This window comes from Oncorhynchus keta, unplaced genomic scaffold (genome assembly GCF_023373465.1).
Source record: "Oncorhynchus keta strain PuntledgeMale-10-30-2019 unplaced genomic scaffold, Oket_V2 Un_scaffold_20464_pilon_pilon, whole genome shotgun sequence".
NCBI classification, from domain to species: Eukaryota; Metazoa; Chordata; class Actinopteri; order Salmoniformes; family Salmonidae; genus Oncorhynchus; species Oncorhynchus keta.
Window position 1 is genome coordinate 325809 of NW_026290858.1, and position 17285 is coordinate 343093.

The 17285-nt window shown below is 50.1% G+C and overlaps 1 protein-coding gene across 2 annotated transcripts in view; it reads left to right on the forward strand.

The window, feature by feature from the left end:
• The window catches only part of LOC118382980 (hormonally up-regulated neu tumor-associated kinase homolog A-like), a 76076-nt gene that overhangs the window by 19873 nt on the left and 38918 nt on the right, over positions 1-17285 (forward strand). For both annotated transcript variants that reach the window (XM_052515072.1, XM_052515073.1), the window contains exon 2: positions 13442-13584. In XM_052515072.1, the coding sequence (XP_052371032.1) occupies positions 13442-13584 (143 nt within the window). The remainder of the gene's footprint in view (positions 1-13441; positions 13585-17285) is intronic.

The following is a 17285-nucleotide window of genomic DNA, read 5'->3' on the forward strand; positions in this document are numbered from 1 at the left end:
GAGACAGTGGGAAGTAGTGGAATGAGACAGTGGAGGTAGTGGAGGTAGTGGGAATGAGACAGTGGAGGTAGTGGGAATGAGACAGTGGAGGTAGTGGAGGTAGTGGGAATGAGACAGTGGGAGGTAGTGGGAATGAGACAGTGGAGGTAGTGGGAATGAGACAGTGAGAGGTAGTGGGAATGAGACAGTGGGAGGTAGTGGGAATGAGACAGTGGGAGGTAGTGGGAATGAGACAGTGGAGGTAGTGGAGGTAGTGGGAATGAGACAGTGGGAAGTAGTGGGAATGAGACAGTGGGAGGTAGTGGAGTGGGAATGAGACAGTGGGAGGTAGTGGAGGTAGTGGGAATGAGACAGTGGGAGGTAGTGGAGGAGTGGGAATGAGACAGTGGGAGGTAGTGGGAATGAGACAGTGGAGGTAGTGGGAATGAGACAGTGAGGTAGTGGGAATGAGACAGTGGGAGGTAGTGGGAATGAGACAGTGGGAGGTAGTGGGAATGAGACAGTGGGAGGTAGTGGAGGTAGTGGGATTGAGACAGTGGGAAGTGGGAATGAGACAGTGGGAGGTAGTGGGAGTGAGACAGTGGGAGGTAGTGGGAATGAGACAGTGGAGGTAGTGGGAATGAGACAGTGGGAGGTAGTGGGAATGAGACAGTGGGAGGTAGTGGGATTGAGACAGTGGGAGGTAGTGGGAATGAGACAGTGGGAGGTAGTGGGAATGAGACAGTGGGAGGTAGTGGAGGTAGTGGGAATGAGACAGTGGGAGGTAGTGGGAATGAGACAGTGGGAGTAGTGGAGGTAGTGGGAATGAGACAGTGGGAGGTAGTGGAGGTAGGGAATGAGACAGTGGGAGGTAGTGGAGGTAGTGGGAATGAGACAGTGGAGGTAGTGGAGGTAGTATTAATGAGACAGTGGAGGTAGTGGGAATGAGACAGTGGGAGGTAGTGGAGGTAGTGGGAATGAGACAGTGGGAGGTAGTGGGAATGAGACAGTGGGAGGTAGTGGAGGTAGTGGGATTGAGACAGTGGGAGGTAGTGGAGGTAGTGGGAATGAGACAGTGAGAGGTAGTGGATTGAGACAGTGGAGGTAGGGAATGAGACAGTGGGAGGTAGTGGAGGTAGTGGAATGAGACAGTGGGAGGTAGTGGGAATGAGACAGTGGAGGTAGTGGGATTGAGACAGGAGAGGTAGGGAATGAGACAGTGGGAGGTAGTGGAGGTAGTGGGAATGAGACAGTGGGAGGTAGTGGGAATGAGACAGTGGGAATGAGACAATGGGAGGTAGTGGAGGTAGTGGGAATGAGACAGTGGGAGGTAGTGGAGGTAGTGGGAATGAGACAGTGGGAGGTCAGGAATGAGACAGTGGGAGGTAGTGGAGGTAGTGGGAATGAGACAGTGAGAGGTAGTGGAATGAGACAGTGGGAGGTAGTGGAGGTAGTGGGATTGAGACAGTGGGAGGTAGTGGAGGTAGTGGGATTGAGACAGTGGGAGGTAGTGGAGGTAGGGAATGAGACAGTGAGGTAGTGGAGGTAGTGGGAATGAGACAGTGGGAGGTAGTGGAGGTAGTGGGAATGAGACAGTGGGAGGTAGTGGAGGTAGTGGGAATGAGACAGTGGGAGGTAGTGGAGGTAGTGGGATTGAGACAGTGGGAGGTAGTGGAGGTAGTGGGATTGAGACAGTGGGAGGTAGTGGAGGTAGTGGGAATGAGACAGTGAGAGGTAGTGGGAATGAGACAGTGGGAGGTAGTGGAGGTAGTGGATTGAGACAGTGGGAGGTAGTGGGAATGAGACAGTGGGAGGTAGTGGATTGAGACAGTGGGAGGTAGTGGGAATGAGACAGTGGGAGGTAGTGGGAATGAGACAGTGGAGGTAGTGGGAATGAGACAGTGGGAGGTAGTGGATTGAGACAGTGGGAGGTAGTGGGAATGAGACAGTGGGAGGTAGTGGGAATGAGACAGTGGGAGGTAGTGGGAATGAGACAGTGGGAGGAAGTGGAGGTAGTGGGAATGAGACAGTGGAGGTAGTGGAGTAGTGGAATGAGACAGCGGGGAGGTAGTGGAGGTAGTGGGGAATGAGACAGTGGGAGGTAGTGGGATTGAGACAGTGAGAGGTAGTGGGAATGAGACAGTGAGAGGTAGTGGGAATGAGACAGTGGGAGGTAGTGGGAATGAGACAGTGGGAGGTAGTGGGAATGAGACAGTGGGAGGTAGTGGAGGTAGTGGGATTGAGACAGTGGGAAGTAGTGGGAATGAGACAGTGGGAGGTAGTGGGATTGAGACAGTGGGAGGTAGTGGGAATGAGACAGTGGGAGGTAGTGGAGGTAGTGGGAATGAGACAGTGGGAGGTAGTGGGAATGAGACAGTGGGAATGAGACAATGGGAGGTAGTGGGAATGAGACAGTGGGAGGTAGTGGAGGTAGTGGGAATGAGACAGTGGGAGGTAGTGGGAATGAGACAGTGGGAGGTAGTGGAGGTAGTGGAATGAGACAGTGAGAGGTAGTGGGAATGAGACAGTGGAGGTAGTGGAGGTAGTGGGATTGAGACAGTGGGAGGTAGTGGAGGTAGTGGGATTGAGACAGTGGGAGGTAGTGGAGGTAGTGGGAATGAGACAGTGAGAGGTAGTGGAGGTAGTGGAATGAGACAGTGGAGGTAGTGGAGGTAGTGGGAATGAGACAGTGGAGGTAGTGGAGGTAGTGGATTGAGACAGTGGAGGTAGTGGAGGTAGTGGGATTGAGACAGTGGGAGGTAGTGGAGGTAGTGGGATTGAGACAGTGGGAGGTAGTGGAGGTAGTGGGAATGAGACAGTGAGAGGTAGTGGGAATGAGACAGTGGGAGGTGGAGGTAGTGGGATTGAGACAGTGGGAAGTAGGAATGAGACAGTGGAGGTAGTGGATTGAGACAGTGGGAGGTAGTGGGAATGAGACAGTGGGAGGTAGTGGAATGAGACAGTGGGAGGTAGTGGGAATGAGACAGTGGGGAGGTAGTGGATTGAGACAGTGGGAGGTAGTGGGAATGAGACAGTGGGAGGTAGTGGGATTGAGACAGTGGGAGGTAGTGGGAATGAGACAGTGGGAGGTAGTGGGAATGAGACAGTGGGAGGTAGTGGGAATGAGACAGTGGGAGGTAGTGGAGGTAGTGGGAATGAGACAGTGGGAGGTAGTGGAGGTAGTGGGAATGAGACAGTGGGAGGTAGTGGGATTGAGACAGTGAGATGTAGTGGGAATGAGACAGTGAGAGGTAGTGGGAATGAGACAGTGGGAGGTAGTGGGAATGAGACAGTGGGAGGTAGTGGGAATGAGACAGTGGGAGGTAGTGGAGGTAGTGGGATTGAGACAGTGGGAAGTAGTGGGAATGAGACAGTGGGAGGTAGTGGGATTGAGACAGTGGGAGGTAGTGGGAATGAGACAGTGGGAGGTAGTGGGAATGAGACAGTGGGAGGTAGTGGGAATGAGACAGTGGGAGGTAGTGGGATTGAGACAGTGGGAGGTAGTGGGAATGAGACAGTGGGAGGTAGTGGGAATGAGACAGTGGGAGGTAGTGGAGGTAATTGGGATGAGGCAGTGGGAGGTAGTGGGAATGAGACAGTGGGAGGTAGTGGGAATGAGACAGTGGGAGGTAGTGGAGGTAGTGGGAATGAGACAGTGGGAGGTAGTGGAGGTAGGACAGTGGGAGGTAGTGGAATGAGACAGTGAGAGGTAGTGGAATGAGACAGTGAGAGGTAGTGGGAATGAGACAGTGAGAGGTAGTGGGAATGAGACAGTGAGAGGTAGTGGGAATGAGACAGTGGGAGGTAGTGGGAATGAGACAGTGGAGGTAGTGGGAATGAGACAGTGGGAGGTAGTGGGATTGAGACAGTGGGAGGTAGTGGGAATGAGACAGTGGGATGTAGTGGGATTTAGACAGTGGGAGGTAGTGGGAATGAGACAGTGGGATGTAGTGGGATTTAGACAGTGGGAGGTAGTGGAGGTAGTGGGAATGAGACAGTGGGAGGTAGTGGGAATGAGACAGTGGGAGGTAGTGGGATTGAGACAGTGGGAGGTAGTGGAGGTAGTGGGAATGAGACAGTGAGAGGTAGTGGAGGTAGTGGGAATGAGACAGTGGGAGGTAGTGGGAATGAGACAGTGGGAGGTAGTGGAGGTAGTGGGAATGAGACAGTGGGAGGTAGTGGAGGTAGTGGGAATGAGACAGTGGAGGTAGTGGGAATGAGACAGTGGAGGTAGTGGAGGTAGTGGGAATGAGACAGTGGGAGGTAGTGGAGGTAGTGGGAATGAGACAGTGGAGGTAGTGGAATGAGACAGTGGGAGGTAGTGGAGGTAGTGGGATTGAGACAGTGGGAGGTAGTGGAGGTAGTGGGATTGAGACAGTGGGAGGTAGTGGAGGTAGTGGGATTGAGACAGTGGGAGGTAGTGGAGGTAGTGGGATTGAGACAGGGGGAGGTAGTGGGAATGAGACAGTGGGAGGTAGTGGAGGTAGTGGGAATGAGACAGTGGGAGGTAGTGGAGGTAGTGGGAATGAGACAGTGGGAGGTAGTGGGAATGAGACAGTGGGAGGTAGTGGGAATGAGACAGTGGGAGGTAGTGGAGGTAGTGGGAATGAGACAATGGGAGGTAGTGGAGGTAGTGGGATTGAGACAGTGGGAGGTAGTGGAGGTAGTGGGAATGAGACAATGGGAGGTAGTGGAGGTAGTGGGAATGAGACAGTGGGAGGTAGTGGAGGTAGTGGGAATGAGACAGTGGGAGGTAGTGGGAATGAGACAGTGGGAGGTAGTGGGATTGAGACAGTGGGAGGTAGTGGGATTGAGACAGTGGGAGGTAGTGGGATTGAGACAGTGGGAGGTAGTGGGATTGAGACAGTGGGAGGTAGTGTAGGTAGTGGGAATGAGACAATGGGAGGTAGTGGAGGTAGTGGGATTGAGACAGTGGGAGGTAGTGGAGGTAGTGGAAATGAGACAATGGGAGGTAGTGGAGGTAGTGGGAATGAGACAGTGGGAGGTAGTGGAGGTAGTGGGAATGAGACAGTGGGAGGTAGTGGGAATGAGACAGTGGGAGGTAGTGGGATTGAGACAGTGGGAGGTAGTGGGATTGAGACAGTGGGAGGTAGTGGGATTGAGACAGTGGGAGGTAGTGGGATTGAGACAGTGGGAAGTAGTGGGATTGAGACAGTGGGAGGTAGTGGATTGAGACAGTGGGAGGTAGTGGGATTGAGACAGTGGGAGGTAGTGGAGGTAGTGGGAATGATCCAGTGGGAGGTAGTGGGATTGAGACAATGGGAGGTAGTGGAGGTAGTGGGAATGAGACAGTGGGAGGTAGTGGAGGTAGTGGGAATGAGACAATGGGAGGTAGTGGGAATGAGACAGTGGGATTGAGACAGTGGGAGGACAGTGGGATTGAGACAGTGGGAGGTAGTGGGATTGAGACAATGGGAGGTAGTGGGATTGAGACAATGGGAGGTAGTGGGAATGAGACAGTGGGATTGAGACAGTGGGAGGTAGTGGGAATGAGACAGTGGGAGGTAGTGGGATTGAGACAGTGGGAGGTAGTGGGAATGAGACAATGGGAGGTAGTGGAGGTAGTGGGAATGAGACAGTGGGAGGTAGTGGGAATGAGACAGTGGGAGGTAGTGGGAATGAGAGAGTGGGAGGTAGTGGAGGTAGTGGGATTGAGACAGTGGGAGGTAGTGGGAATGAGACAGTGGGAGGTAGTGGAGGTAGTGGGAATGAGACAGTGGGAGGTAGTGGAGGTAGTGGGATTGAGACAGTGGGAGGTAGTGGAGGTAGTGGGATTGAGACAGTGGGAGGTAGTGGGAATGAGACAGTGGGAGGTAGTGGAGGTAGTGGGAATGAGACAGTGGGAGGTAGTGGAGGTAGTGGGAATGAGACAGTGGGAGGTAGTGGGAATGAGACAGTGGGAGGTAGTGGGAATGAGACAGTGGGAGGTAGTGTAGGTAGTGGGAATGAGACAATGGGAGGTAGTGGAGGTAGTGGGATTGAGACAGTGGGAGGTAGTGGAGGTAGTGGGAATGAGACAATGGGAGGTAGTGGAGGTAGTGGGAATGAGACAGTGGGAGGTAGTGGAGGTAGTGGGAATGAGACAGTGGGAGGTAGTGGGAATGAGACAGTGGGAGGTAGTGGGATTGAGACAGTGGAGGTAGTGGGATTGAGACAGTGGGAGGTAGTGGGATTGAGACAGTGGGAGGTAGTGGGATTGAGACAGTGGGAGGTGTAGGTAGTGGGAATGAGACAATGGGAGGTAGTGGAGGTAGTGGGATTGAGACAGTGGGAGGTAGTGGAGGTAGTGGAAATGAGACAATGGGAGGTAGTGGAGGTAGTGGGAATGAGACAGTGGGAGGTAGTGGAGGTAGTGGGAATGAGACAGTGGGAGGTAGTGGGAATGAGACAGTGGGAGGTAGTGGGATTGAGACAGTGGGAGGTAGTGGGATTGAGACAGTGGGAGGTAGTGGGATTGAGACAGTGGGAGGTAGTGGGATTGAGACAGTGGGAAGTAGTGGGATTGAGACAGTGGGAGGTAGTGGGATTGAGACAGTGGGAGGTAGTGGGATTGAGACAGTGGGAGGTAGTGGAGGTAGTGGGAATGATCCAGTGGGAGGTAGTGGGATTGAGACAGTGGGAGGTAGTGGGATTGAGACAATGGGAGGTAGTGGAGGTAGTGGGAATGAGACAGTGGGAGGTAGTGGAGGTAGTGGGAATGAGACAATGGGAGGTAGTGGGAATGAGACAGTGGGATTGAGACAGTGGGAGGTAGTGGGATTGAGACAGTGGGAGGTAGTGGGATTGAGACAATGGGAGGTAGTGGGAATGAGACAGTGGGATTGAGACAGTGGGAGGTAGTGGGAATGAGACAGTGGGAGGTAGTGGGATTGAGACAGTGGGAGGTAGTGGGAATGAGACAATGGGAGGTAGTGGAGGTAGTGGGAATGAGACAGTGGGAGGTAGTGGGAATGAGACAGTGGGAGGTAGTGGGAATGAGAGAGTGGGAGGTAGTGGAGGTAGTGGGAATGAGACAGTGGGAGGTAGTGGAGGTAGTGGGATTGAGACAGTGGGAGGTAGTGGAGGTAGTGGGATTGAGACAGTGGGAGGTAGTGGGAATGAGACAGTGGGAGGTAGTGGAGGTAGTGGGAATGAGACAGTGGGAGGTAGTGGAGGTAGTGGGAATGAGACAGTGGGAGGTAGTGGGAATGAGACAGTGGGAGGTAGTGGGAATGAGACAGTGGGAGGTAGTGTAGGTAGTGGGAATGAGACAATGGGAGGTAGTGGAGGTAGTGGGATTGAGACAGTGGGAGGTAGTGGAGGTAGTGGGAATGAGACAATGGGAGGTAGTGGAGGTAGTGGGAATGAGACAGTGGGAGGTAGTGGAGGTAGTGGGAATGAGACAGTGGGAGGTAGTGGGAATGAGACTGTGGGAGGTAGTGGGATTGAGACAGTGGGAGGTAGTGGGATTGAGACAGTGGGAGGTAGTGGGATTGAGACAGTGGGAGGTAGTGGGATTGAGACAGTGGGAGGTAGTGGGATTGAGACAGTGGGAAGTAGTGGGATTGAGACAGTGGGAGGTAGTGGGATTGAGACAGTGGGAGGTAGTGGAGGTAGTGGGAATGATCCAGTGGGAGGTAGTGGGATTGAGACAGTGGGAGGTAGTGGGATTGAGACAATGGGAGGTAGTGGAGGTAGTGGGAATGAGACAGTGGGAGGTAGTGGAGGTAGTGGGAATGAGACAATGGGAGGTAGTGGGAATGAGACAGTGGGATTGAGACAGTGGGAGGTAGTGGGATTGAGACAGTGGGAGGTAGTGGGATTGAGACAGTGGGAGGTAGTGGGATTGAGACAATGGGAGGTAGTGGGAATGAGACAGTGGGATTGAGACAGTGGGAGGTAGTGGGAATGAGACAGTGGGAGGTAGTGGGATTGAGACAGTGGGAGGTAGTGGGAATGAGACAATGGGAGGTAGTGGAGGTAGTGGGAATGAGACAGTGGGAGGTAGTGGGATTGAGACAGTGGGAGGTAGTGGGAATGAGAGAGTGGGAGGTAGTGGAGGTAGTGGGATTGAGACAGTGGGAGGTAGTGGGAATGAGACAGTGGGAGGTAATGGGAATGAGACAGTGGGAGGTAGTGGAGGTAGTGGGAATGAGACAGTGGGAGGTAGTGGGAATGAGACAGTGGGAGGTAGTGGAGGTAGTGGGAATGAGACAGTGGGAGGTAGTGGAGGTAGTGGGAATGAGACAGTGGGAGGTAGTGGGAATGAGACAGTGGGAGGTAGTGGAGGTAGTGGGAATGAGACAGTGAGAGGTAGTGGGATTGAGACAGTGGGAGGTAGTGGGATTGAGACAGTGGGAGGTAGTGGAGGTAGTGGGAATGAGACAGTGGGAGGTAGTGGAGGTAGTGGGAATGAGACAATGGGAGGTAGTGGGAATGAGACAGTGGGAGGTAGTGGGAATGAGACAGTGGGAGGTAGTGGAGGTAGTGGGAATGAGACAGTGGGAATGAGACAATGGGAGGTAGTGGGAATGAGACAGTGGGAGGTAGTGGAGGTAGTGGGAAGGAGACAATGGGAGGTAGTGGGAATGAGACAGTGGGAGGTAGTGGGATTGAGACAGTGGGAGGTAGTGGGAATGAGACAGTGGGAGGTAGTGGGATTGAGACAGTGGGAGGTAGTGGGATTGAGACAGTGGGAGGTAGTGGGATTGAGACAGTGGGAGGTAGTGGGATTGAGACAGTGGGAGGTAGTGGGATTGAGACAGTGGGAAGTAGTGGGATTGAGACAGTGGGAGGTAGTGGGATTGAGACAGTGGGAGGTAGTGGAGGTAGTGGGAATGAGACAGTGGGAGGTAGTGGGATTGAGACAGTGGGAGGTAGTGGGATTGAGACAATGGGAGGTAGTGGAGGTAGTGGGAATGAGACAGTGGGAGGTAGTGGAGGTAGTGGGAATGAGACAATGGGAGGTAGTGGGAATGAGACAGTGGGATTGAGACAGTGGGAGGTAGTGGGATTGAGACAGTGGGAGGTAGTGGGATTGAGACAATGGGAGGTAGTGGGAATGAGACAGTGGGATTGAGACAGTGGGAGGTAGTGGGAATGAGACAGTGGGAATGAGACAATGGGAGGTAGTGGGGGTAGTGGGAATGAGACAATGGGAGGTAGTGGGAATGAGACAGTGGGAGGTAGTGGGATTGAGACAGTGGGAGGTAGTGTGAATGAGACAGTGGGAGGTAGTGGGATTGAGACAGTGGGAGGTAGTGGGATTGAGACAGTGGGAGGTAGTGGGATTGAGACAGTGGGAGGTAGTGGGATTGAGACAGTGGGAAGTAGTGGGATTGAGACAGTGGGAGGTAGTGGGATTGAGACAGTGGGAGGTAGTGGAGGTAGTGGGAATGAGACAGTGGGAGGTAGTGGGATTGAGACAGTGGGAGGTAGTGGGAATGAGACAGTGGGAGGTAGTGGAGGTAGTGGGAATGAGACAATGGGAGGTAGTGGGAATGAGACAGTGGGATTGAGACAGTGGGAGGTAGTGGGATTGAGACAGTGGGAGGTAGTGGGATTGAGACAATGGGAGGTAGTGGGAATGAGACAGTGGGATTGAGACAGTGGGAGGTAGTGGGAATGAGACAGTGGGAGGTAGTGGGATTGAGACAGTTGGAGGTAGTGGGAATGAGACAATGGGAGGTAGTGGAGGTAGTGTGAATGAGACAGTGGGAGGTAGTGGGAATGAGACAGTGGGAGGTAGTGGGAATGAGAGAGTGGGAGGTAGTGGAGGTAGTGGGATTGAGACAGTGGGAGGTAGTGGAGGTAGTGGGATTGAGACAGTGGGAGGTAGTGGGAATGAGACAGTGGGAGGTAGTGGGAATGAGACAGTGGGAGGTAGTGGAGGTAGTGGGAATGAGACAGTGGGAGGTAGTGGGAATGAGACAGTGGGAGGTAGTGGAGGTAGTGGGAATGAGACAGTGGGAGGTAGTGGGAATGAGACAGTGGGAGGTAGTGGAGGTAGTGGGAATGAGACAGTGAGAGGTAGTGGGATTGAGACAGTGGGAGGTAGTGGAGGTAGTGGGATTGAGACAGTGGGAGGTAGTGGAGGTAGTGGGAATGAGACAGTGGGAGGTAGTGGAGGTAGTGGGAATGAGACAGTGGGAGGTAGTGGGAATGAGACAGTGGGAGGTAGTGGGAATGAGACAGTGGGAGGTAGTGGGAATGAGACAGTGGGAGGTAGTGGAGGTAGTGGGAATGAGACAGTGGGAATGAGACAATGGGAGGTAGTGGGAATGAGACAATGGGAGGTAGTGGGAATGAGACAATGGGAGGTAGTGGAGGTAGTGGGAATGAGACAGTGGGAATGAGACAATGGGAGGTAGTGGAGGTAGTGGGAATGAGACAATGGGAGGTAGTGGGAATGAGACAGTGGGAGGTAGTGGGATTGAGACAGTGGGAGGTAGTGGGAATGAGACAGTGGGAGGTAGTGGAGGTAGTGGGAATGAGACAGTGGGAGGTAGTGGGAATGAGACAGTGGGAGGTAGTGGAGGTAGTGGGAATGAGACAGTGAGAGGTAGTGGGATTGAGACAGTGGGAGGAGGTAGTGGAGGTAGTGGGAATGAGACAGTGGGAGGTAGTGGGATTGAGACAGTGGGAGGTAGTGGGATTGAGACAGTGGGAGGTGGGATTGGGATTGAGACAGTGGAGGTAGTGGGAATGAGACAGTGAGAGGTAGTGGGATTGAGACAGTGGGGAGGTAGTGGAGGTAGTGGGATTGAGACAGTGGGAGGTAGTGGAGGTAGTGGGAATGAGACAGTGGGAGGTAGTGGATGGTAGTGGGAATGAGACAGTGGGAGGTAGTGGGAATGAGACAGTGGGAGGTAGTGGGAATGAGACAGTGGGAGGTAGTGGAGGTAGTGGGAATGAGACAGTGGGAATGAGACAATGGGATTGTTTGTAGGGAATGAGACAACCTCAGGTAGGCCTGGGAATGAGACAATGTGGAGGTAGTGGAGGTAGTGGGAATGAGACAGTGGGAATGAGACAATGGGAGGTAGTGGAGGTAGTGGGAATGTTGAGACAATGGGAGGTAGTGGGAATGAGACAGTGGGAGGTAGTGGGATTGAGACAGTGGGAGGTAGTGGGAATGAGACAGTGGGAGGTAGTGGAGGTTAGTGGGAATGAGACAGTGGGAGGTAGTGGAGGTAGTGGGAATGAGACATTTGGGAGGTAGTGGGATTGAGAACAGTGGGATTTTAGTGGCCTGGGAGACAGTGGGAGGTTCAGGGGATTGAGACAGTGGGACTAGTACGTCTAAATGAGACAGTGCCCCAGGAGGTAGTGGGATTGAGACAGTGGGAGGTAGTGGAATGAGACAGTGGGAGGTAGTACAGGGATTGAGACAGTGGGAGGTAGTGGATGGTAGTGGGATTGAGACAACAGGAGGTAGTGGAGAAGAGACAGGATAATGAGACAGTGGAGGTAGTGGAGGTAGTGGGATTGAGACAGACCAGTGGGAGGTAGTGGAGGTAGTGGGATTGAGACAGTGGGAGGTAGTGGGAATGAGACAGTGGGAATGAGACAATGGGAGGTAGTGGGAATGAGACAATGGGAGGTAGTGGGAATGAGACAGTGGGAGGTAGTGGAGGTAGTGGGATTGAGACAGTGGGAGGTAGTGGAGGTAGTGGGATTGTTTGTTGTAATTAACTGAGAAAGACCTCATCGGGCTGCCTCAGAGTGGCGAGGTCGGGCTGCCTCAGAGTGGCGAGGTCGGGCTGTCTCAGAGTGGCGAGGTCGGGCTGTCTCAGAGAGTGGCGAGGTCGGGCTGTCTCAGAGAGTGGCGAGGTCGGGCTGTCTCAGAGAGTGGCGAGGTCGGGCTGTCTCAGAGAGTGGCGAGGTCGGGCTGTCTCAGAGAGTGGCGAGGTCGGGCTGTCTCAGAGAGTGGCGAGGTCGGGCTGTCTCAGAGAGTGGCGAGGTCGGGCTGTCTCAGAGAGTGGCGAGGTCGGGCTGTCTCAGAGAGTGGCGAGGTCGGGCTGTCTCAGAGAGTGGCGAGGTCGGGCTGTCTCAGAGAGTGGCGAGGTCGGGCTGTCTCAGAGAGTGGAGAGGTCGGGCTGTCCTTAAAAGACACACCCTTTCCCCTCATCCCTCAAATTAAGTGGATACTTCTTATGACGAATCATGACGTCTGACGAATTTACACTTGCAGGGCGAGAATTCATTTTAAATGGACCGCCCTTGGCCGGAAATGTTTCACTTGTTCGTCCCGTGACGATTGTGTTTTCTGCCACTGGTAGCTTGTGGGTGCTTTTATATGCTCTATGTAACAGTATAACTTTAGGCCGTCCCCTCGCCCATACCCGGGCTCGAACCAAGGTCTCAGAGCAAGTGATGTCACCGATTGAAACGCTGTTTAGTGCGCACCTCCGCTAACTAAGCTAGCTGTTTCACATCCGTTACACTCACCCCCCTTTTGACCTCCTCCTTTTCCGCAGCGACCAGTGATCCGGGTCACGGCACCAATGTAACAGTATACTGAGCTAACTAACGTTAGCCTGCCTACTTTGTGATAGCTAGCAAATGAATTAGCTAACTAACGTTAGCCTGCCTACTTTATGATAGCTAGCAAATTAATTAGCTAACTAACGTTAGCCTGCCTACTTTATGCTAGCTAGCAAATTAATTAGCTAACTGACGTTAGCCTGCCTACTTTATGATAGCTAGCAAATTAATTAGCTAACTAACGTTAGCCTGCCTACTTTATGATAGCTAGCAAATGAATTAGTTAACTAACGTTAGCCTGCCTACTTTATGATAGCTAGCAAATGAATTAGTTAACTAACGTTAGCCTGCCTACTTTATGATAGCTAGCAAATGAATTAGCTAACTAACGTTAGCCTGCCGACTTTATGATAGCTAGCAAATTAATTAGCTAACTAACGTTAGCCTGCCTACTTTATGCTAGCTAGCAAATGAATTAGCTAACTAACGTTAGCCTGCCAAGCTGGAAGTTCTGAAGAAGGAAAATGTTTCATTTCTACAATTTTCAGAAGCTAACTAAACAAAAACATACTTTAACATGATGTCCTTGTGTCTTCATTCGCTGCACAATTTCTAACTTATTTACATTCGTTTTTACTTACACTTGTACGTCGACTTCTCCATATTGTCGTTTAGGGTTCAAGTTTTGGCTGACTCTTCTTAGCGGAGGTACAATCATTGCGAATTGAATTATGGGGCGTTTCAGGCCCCGAATTGAACATAATTGTACACTCGCAAACAGCTGAGGGGCTTACGTTGCAAACTTCCCTTGCCTGGCTAATCATTTGGACTGACGACAAATATGGCCGCGGGGATTCCCCCCAAGGGCAAGAGGCGAGGGTAGGAGAGAGTGTCTTTAATGAGTTTGAAACGCAGCCAGAATCTCGACTGATTTGTGTATTTTTTCCTCACTCCCCCCACCTCCTCCCTGTCCCAGGTCGCGGTAAAGGTGATCGATAAGAGGAAGGCGAAGAAGGACTCTTACGTGACTAAGAACCTCCGGAGAGAAGGTCAAATCCAACAGATGATCAGACATCCCAATATCACCCAGCTGCTGGACATACTGGAGACTGAGAACAGGTACTATACTATACTATACTGGACATACTGGAGACTGAGAACAGGTACTATACTATACTGGACATACTGGAGACTGAGAACAGGTACTATACTATACTGGAGACTGAGAACAGGTACTATACTATACTATACTGGACATACTGGAGACTGAGAACAGGTACTATACTATACTGGACATACTGGAGACTGAGAAAAAGGTACTATACTATACTGGACATACTGGAGACTGAGAACAGGTACTATACTATACTGGACATACTGGAGACTGAGAACAGGTACTATACTATACTGGAGACTGAGAACAGGTACTATACTATACTATACTGGACATACTGGAGACTGAGAACAGGTACTATACTATACTGGACATACTGGAGACTGAGAAAAAGGTACTATACTATACTGGACATACTGGAGACTGAGAATAGGTACTATACTATACTTGGTGTACTGGAGACTGAGAACAGGTACTATACTATACTATAATAGACATACTGGAGACTGAGAAAAAGGTACTATACTATACTATACTGGACATACTGGAGACTGAGAACAGATACTATACTATACTATACTGGACATACTGGAGACTGAGAACAGGTACTATACTATAATGGACATACTGGAGACTGAGAACAGGTACTATACTATACTATAATGGACATACTGGAGATTGAGAACAGGTACTATACTATACTGGACATACTGGAGACTGAGAACAGGTACTATACTATACTGGGCATACTGGAGACTGAGAACAGGTACTATACTATACTGGACATACTGGAGACTGAGAATAGGTACTATACTATACTTGGTGTACTGGAGACTGAGAACAGGTACTATACTATAATGGACATACTGGAGACTGAGAAAAAGGTACTATACTATACTGGACATACTGGAGACTGAGAACAGGTACTATACCTATCAGTTACTACCTGGTGATGGAGTTGTGTCCTGTTATCATCAGTTACTACCTGGTGATGGAGTTGTGTTCTGTCATCTGTTATCATCAGTTACTACCTGGTGATGGAGTTGTGTTCTGTTATCTGTTATCATCAGTTACTACCTGGTGATGGAGTTGTGTTCTGTTATCATCAGTTACTACCTGGTGATGGAGTTGTGTCCTGTCATCATCAGTTACTACCTGGTGATGGAGTTGTGTCCTGCCATCTGTTATCATCAGTTACTACCTGGTGATGGAGCTGTGTTCTGTTATCATCAGTTACTACCTGGTGATCAGTTTGTCCTTATCATCAGTTACTACCTGGTGATGGAGTTTGTCCTGTCATCTGTTATCATCAGTTACTACCTGGTGATGGAGTTGTGTCCTGTCATTTGTTATCATCAGTTACTACCTGGTGATGGAGTTGTGTTCTGTTATCATCAGTTACTACCTGGTGATGGAGTTGTGTCCTGTCATCATCAGTTACTACCTGGTGATGGAGTTGTGTCCTGTCATTTGTTATCATCAGTTACTACCTGGTGATGGAGTTGTGTTCTGTTATCATCAGTTACTACCTGGTGATGGAGTTGTGTCCTGTCATCATCAGTTACTACCTGGTGATGGAGTTGTGTTCTGTTATCATCAGTTACTACCTGGTGATGGAGTTGTGTTCTGTTATCATCAGTTACTACCTGGTGATGGAGTTGTGTCCTGTCATTTGTTATCATCAGTTACTACCTGGTGATGGAGTTGTGTTCTGTTATCATCAGTTACTACCTGGTGATGGAGTTGTGTTCTGGTATCATCAGTTACTACCTGGTGATGGAGTTGTGTCCTGTCATCTGTTATCATTAGTTACTACCTGGTGATGGAGTTGTGTCCTGTTATCATTAGTTACTACCTGGTGATGGAGCTGTGTTCTGTTATCATCAGTTACTACCTGGTGATGGAGTTCTGTCCTGTCATCATCAGTTACTACCTGGTGATGGAGTTCTGTCCTGTCATCATCAGTTACTACCTGGTGATGGAGTTGTGTCCTGCCATCTGTTATCATCAGTTACTACCTGGTGATGGAGTTGTGTCCTGTTATCATCAGTTACTACCTGGTGATGGAGTTGTGTTCTGTAATCATCAATTACTACCTGGTGATGGAGTTGTGTTCTGTTATCATCAGTTACTACCTGGTGATGGAGTTGTGTCCTGTTATCATCAGTTACTACCTTGTGATGGAGTTGTGTTCTGTAATCATCAGTTACTACCTGGTGATGGAGTTGTGTTCTGTTATCATCAGTTACTACCTGGTGATGGAGTTGTGTCCTGTTATCTGTTATCATCAGTTACTACCTGGTGATGGAGTTGTGTTCTGTTATCATCAGTTACTACCTGGTGATGGAGTTGTGTCCTGTTATCATCAGTTACTACCTGGTGATGGAGTTGTGTTCTGTAATCATCAGTTACTACCTGGTGATGGAGTTGTGTTCTGTTATCATCAGTTACTACCTGGTGATGGAGTTGTGTCCTGTTATCATCAGTTACTACCTGGTGATGGAGTTGTGTCCTGTTATCATCAGTTACTACCTGGTGATGGAGTTGTGTCCTGTTATCTGTTATCATCAGTTACTACCTGGTGATGGAGTTGTGTCCTGTTATCATCAGTTACTACCTGGTGATGGAGTTGTGTTCTGTTATCATCAGTTACTACCTGGTGATGGAGTTGTGTCCTGTTATCATCAGTTACTACCTGGTGATGGAGTTGTGTCCTGTCATCTGTTATCATCAGTTACTACCTGGTGATGGAGTTGTGTCCTGTCATCTGTCATCATCAGTTACTACCTGGTGATGGAGTTGTGTTCTGTTATCATCAGTTACTACCTGGTGATGGAGTTGTGTTCTGTCATCTGTTATCATCAGTTACTACCTGGTGATGGAGTTGTGTCCTGTCATTACCTGGTGATGTTATCATCAGTTACTACCTGGTGATGGAGTTGTGTCTGTTATCTGTTCTGTTCTGTTATCATCAGTTACTACCTGGTGATGGAGTTGTGTCCTGTCATCATCAGTTACTACCTGGTGATGGAGTTGTGTCCTGCCATCTGTTATCATCAGTTACTACCTGGTGATGGAGTTGTGTTCTGTTATCATCAGTTACTACCTGGTGATGGAGTTGTCTGTTATCCTGTCATCTGTTATCATCAGTTACTACCTGGTGATGGAGTTGTGTCCTGTCATCTGTCATCATCAGTTACTAACTGGTGATGGAGTTGTGTTCTGTTATCTGTTATCATCAGTTACTAACTGGTGATGGAGTTGTGTTCTGTTATCTGTTATCATCAGTTACTAACTGGTGATGGAGTTGTGTCCTGTCATCTGTTATCATCAGTTACTAACTGGTGATGGAGTTGTGTTCTGTTATCTGTTATCATCAGTTACTAACTGGTGATGGAGTTGTGTTCTGTTATCATCAGTTACTACCTGGTGATGGAGTTGTGTCCTGTCATCATCAGTTACTACCTGGTGATGGAGTTGTGTTCTGTCATCTGTTATCATCAGTTACTACCTGGTGATGGAGTTGTGTTCTGTCATCTGTTATCATCAGTTACTACCTGGTGATGGAGTTGTGTCCTGTCATCTGTTATCATCAGTTACTACCTGGTGATGGAGTTGTGTCCTGCCATCTGTTATCATCAGTTACTACCTGGTGATGGAGTTGTGTTCTGTCATCTGTTATCATCAGTTACTACCTGGTGATGGA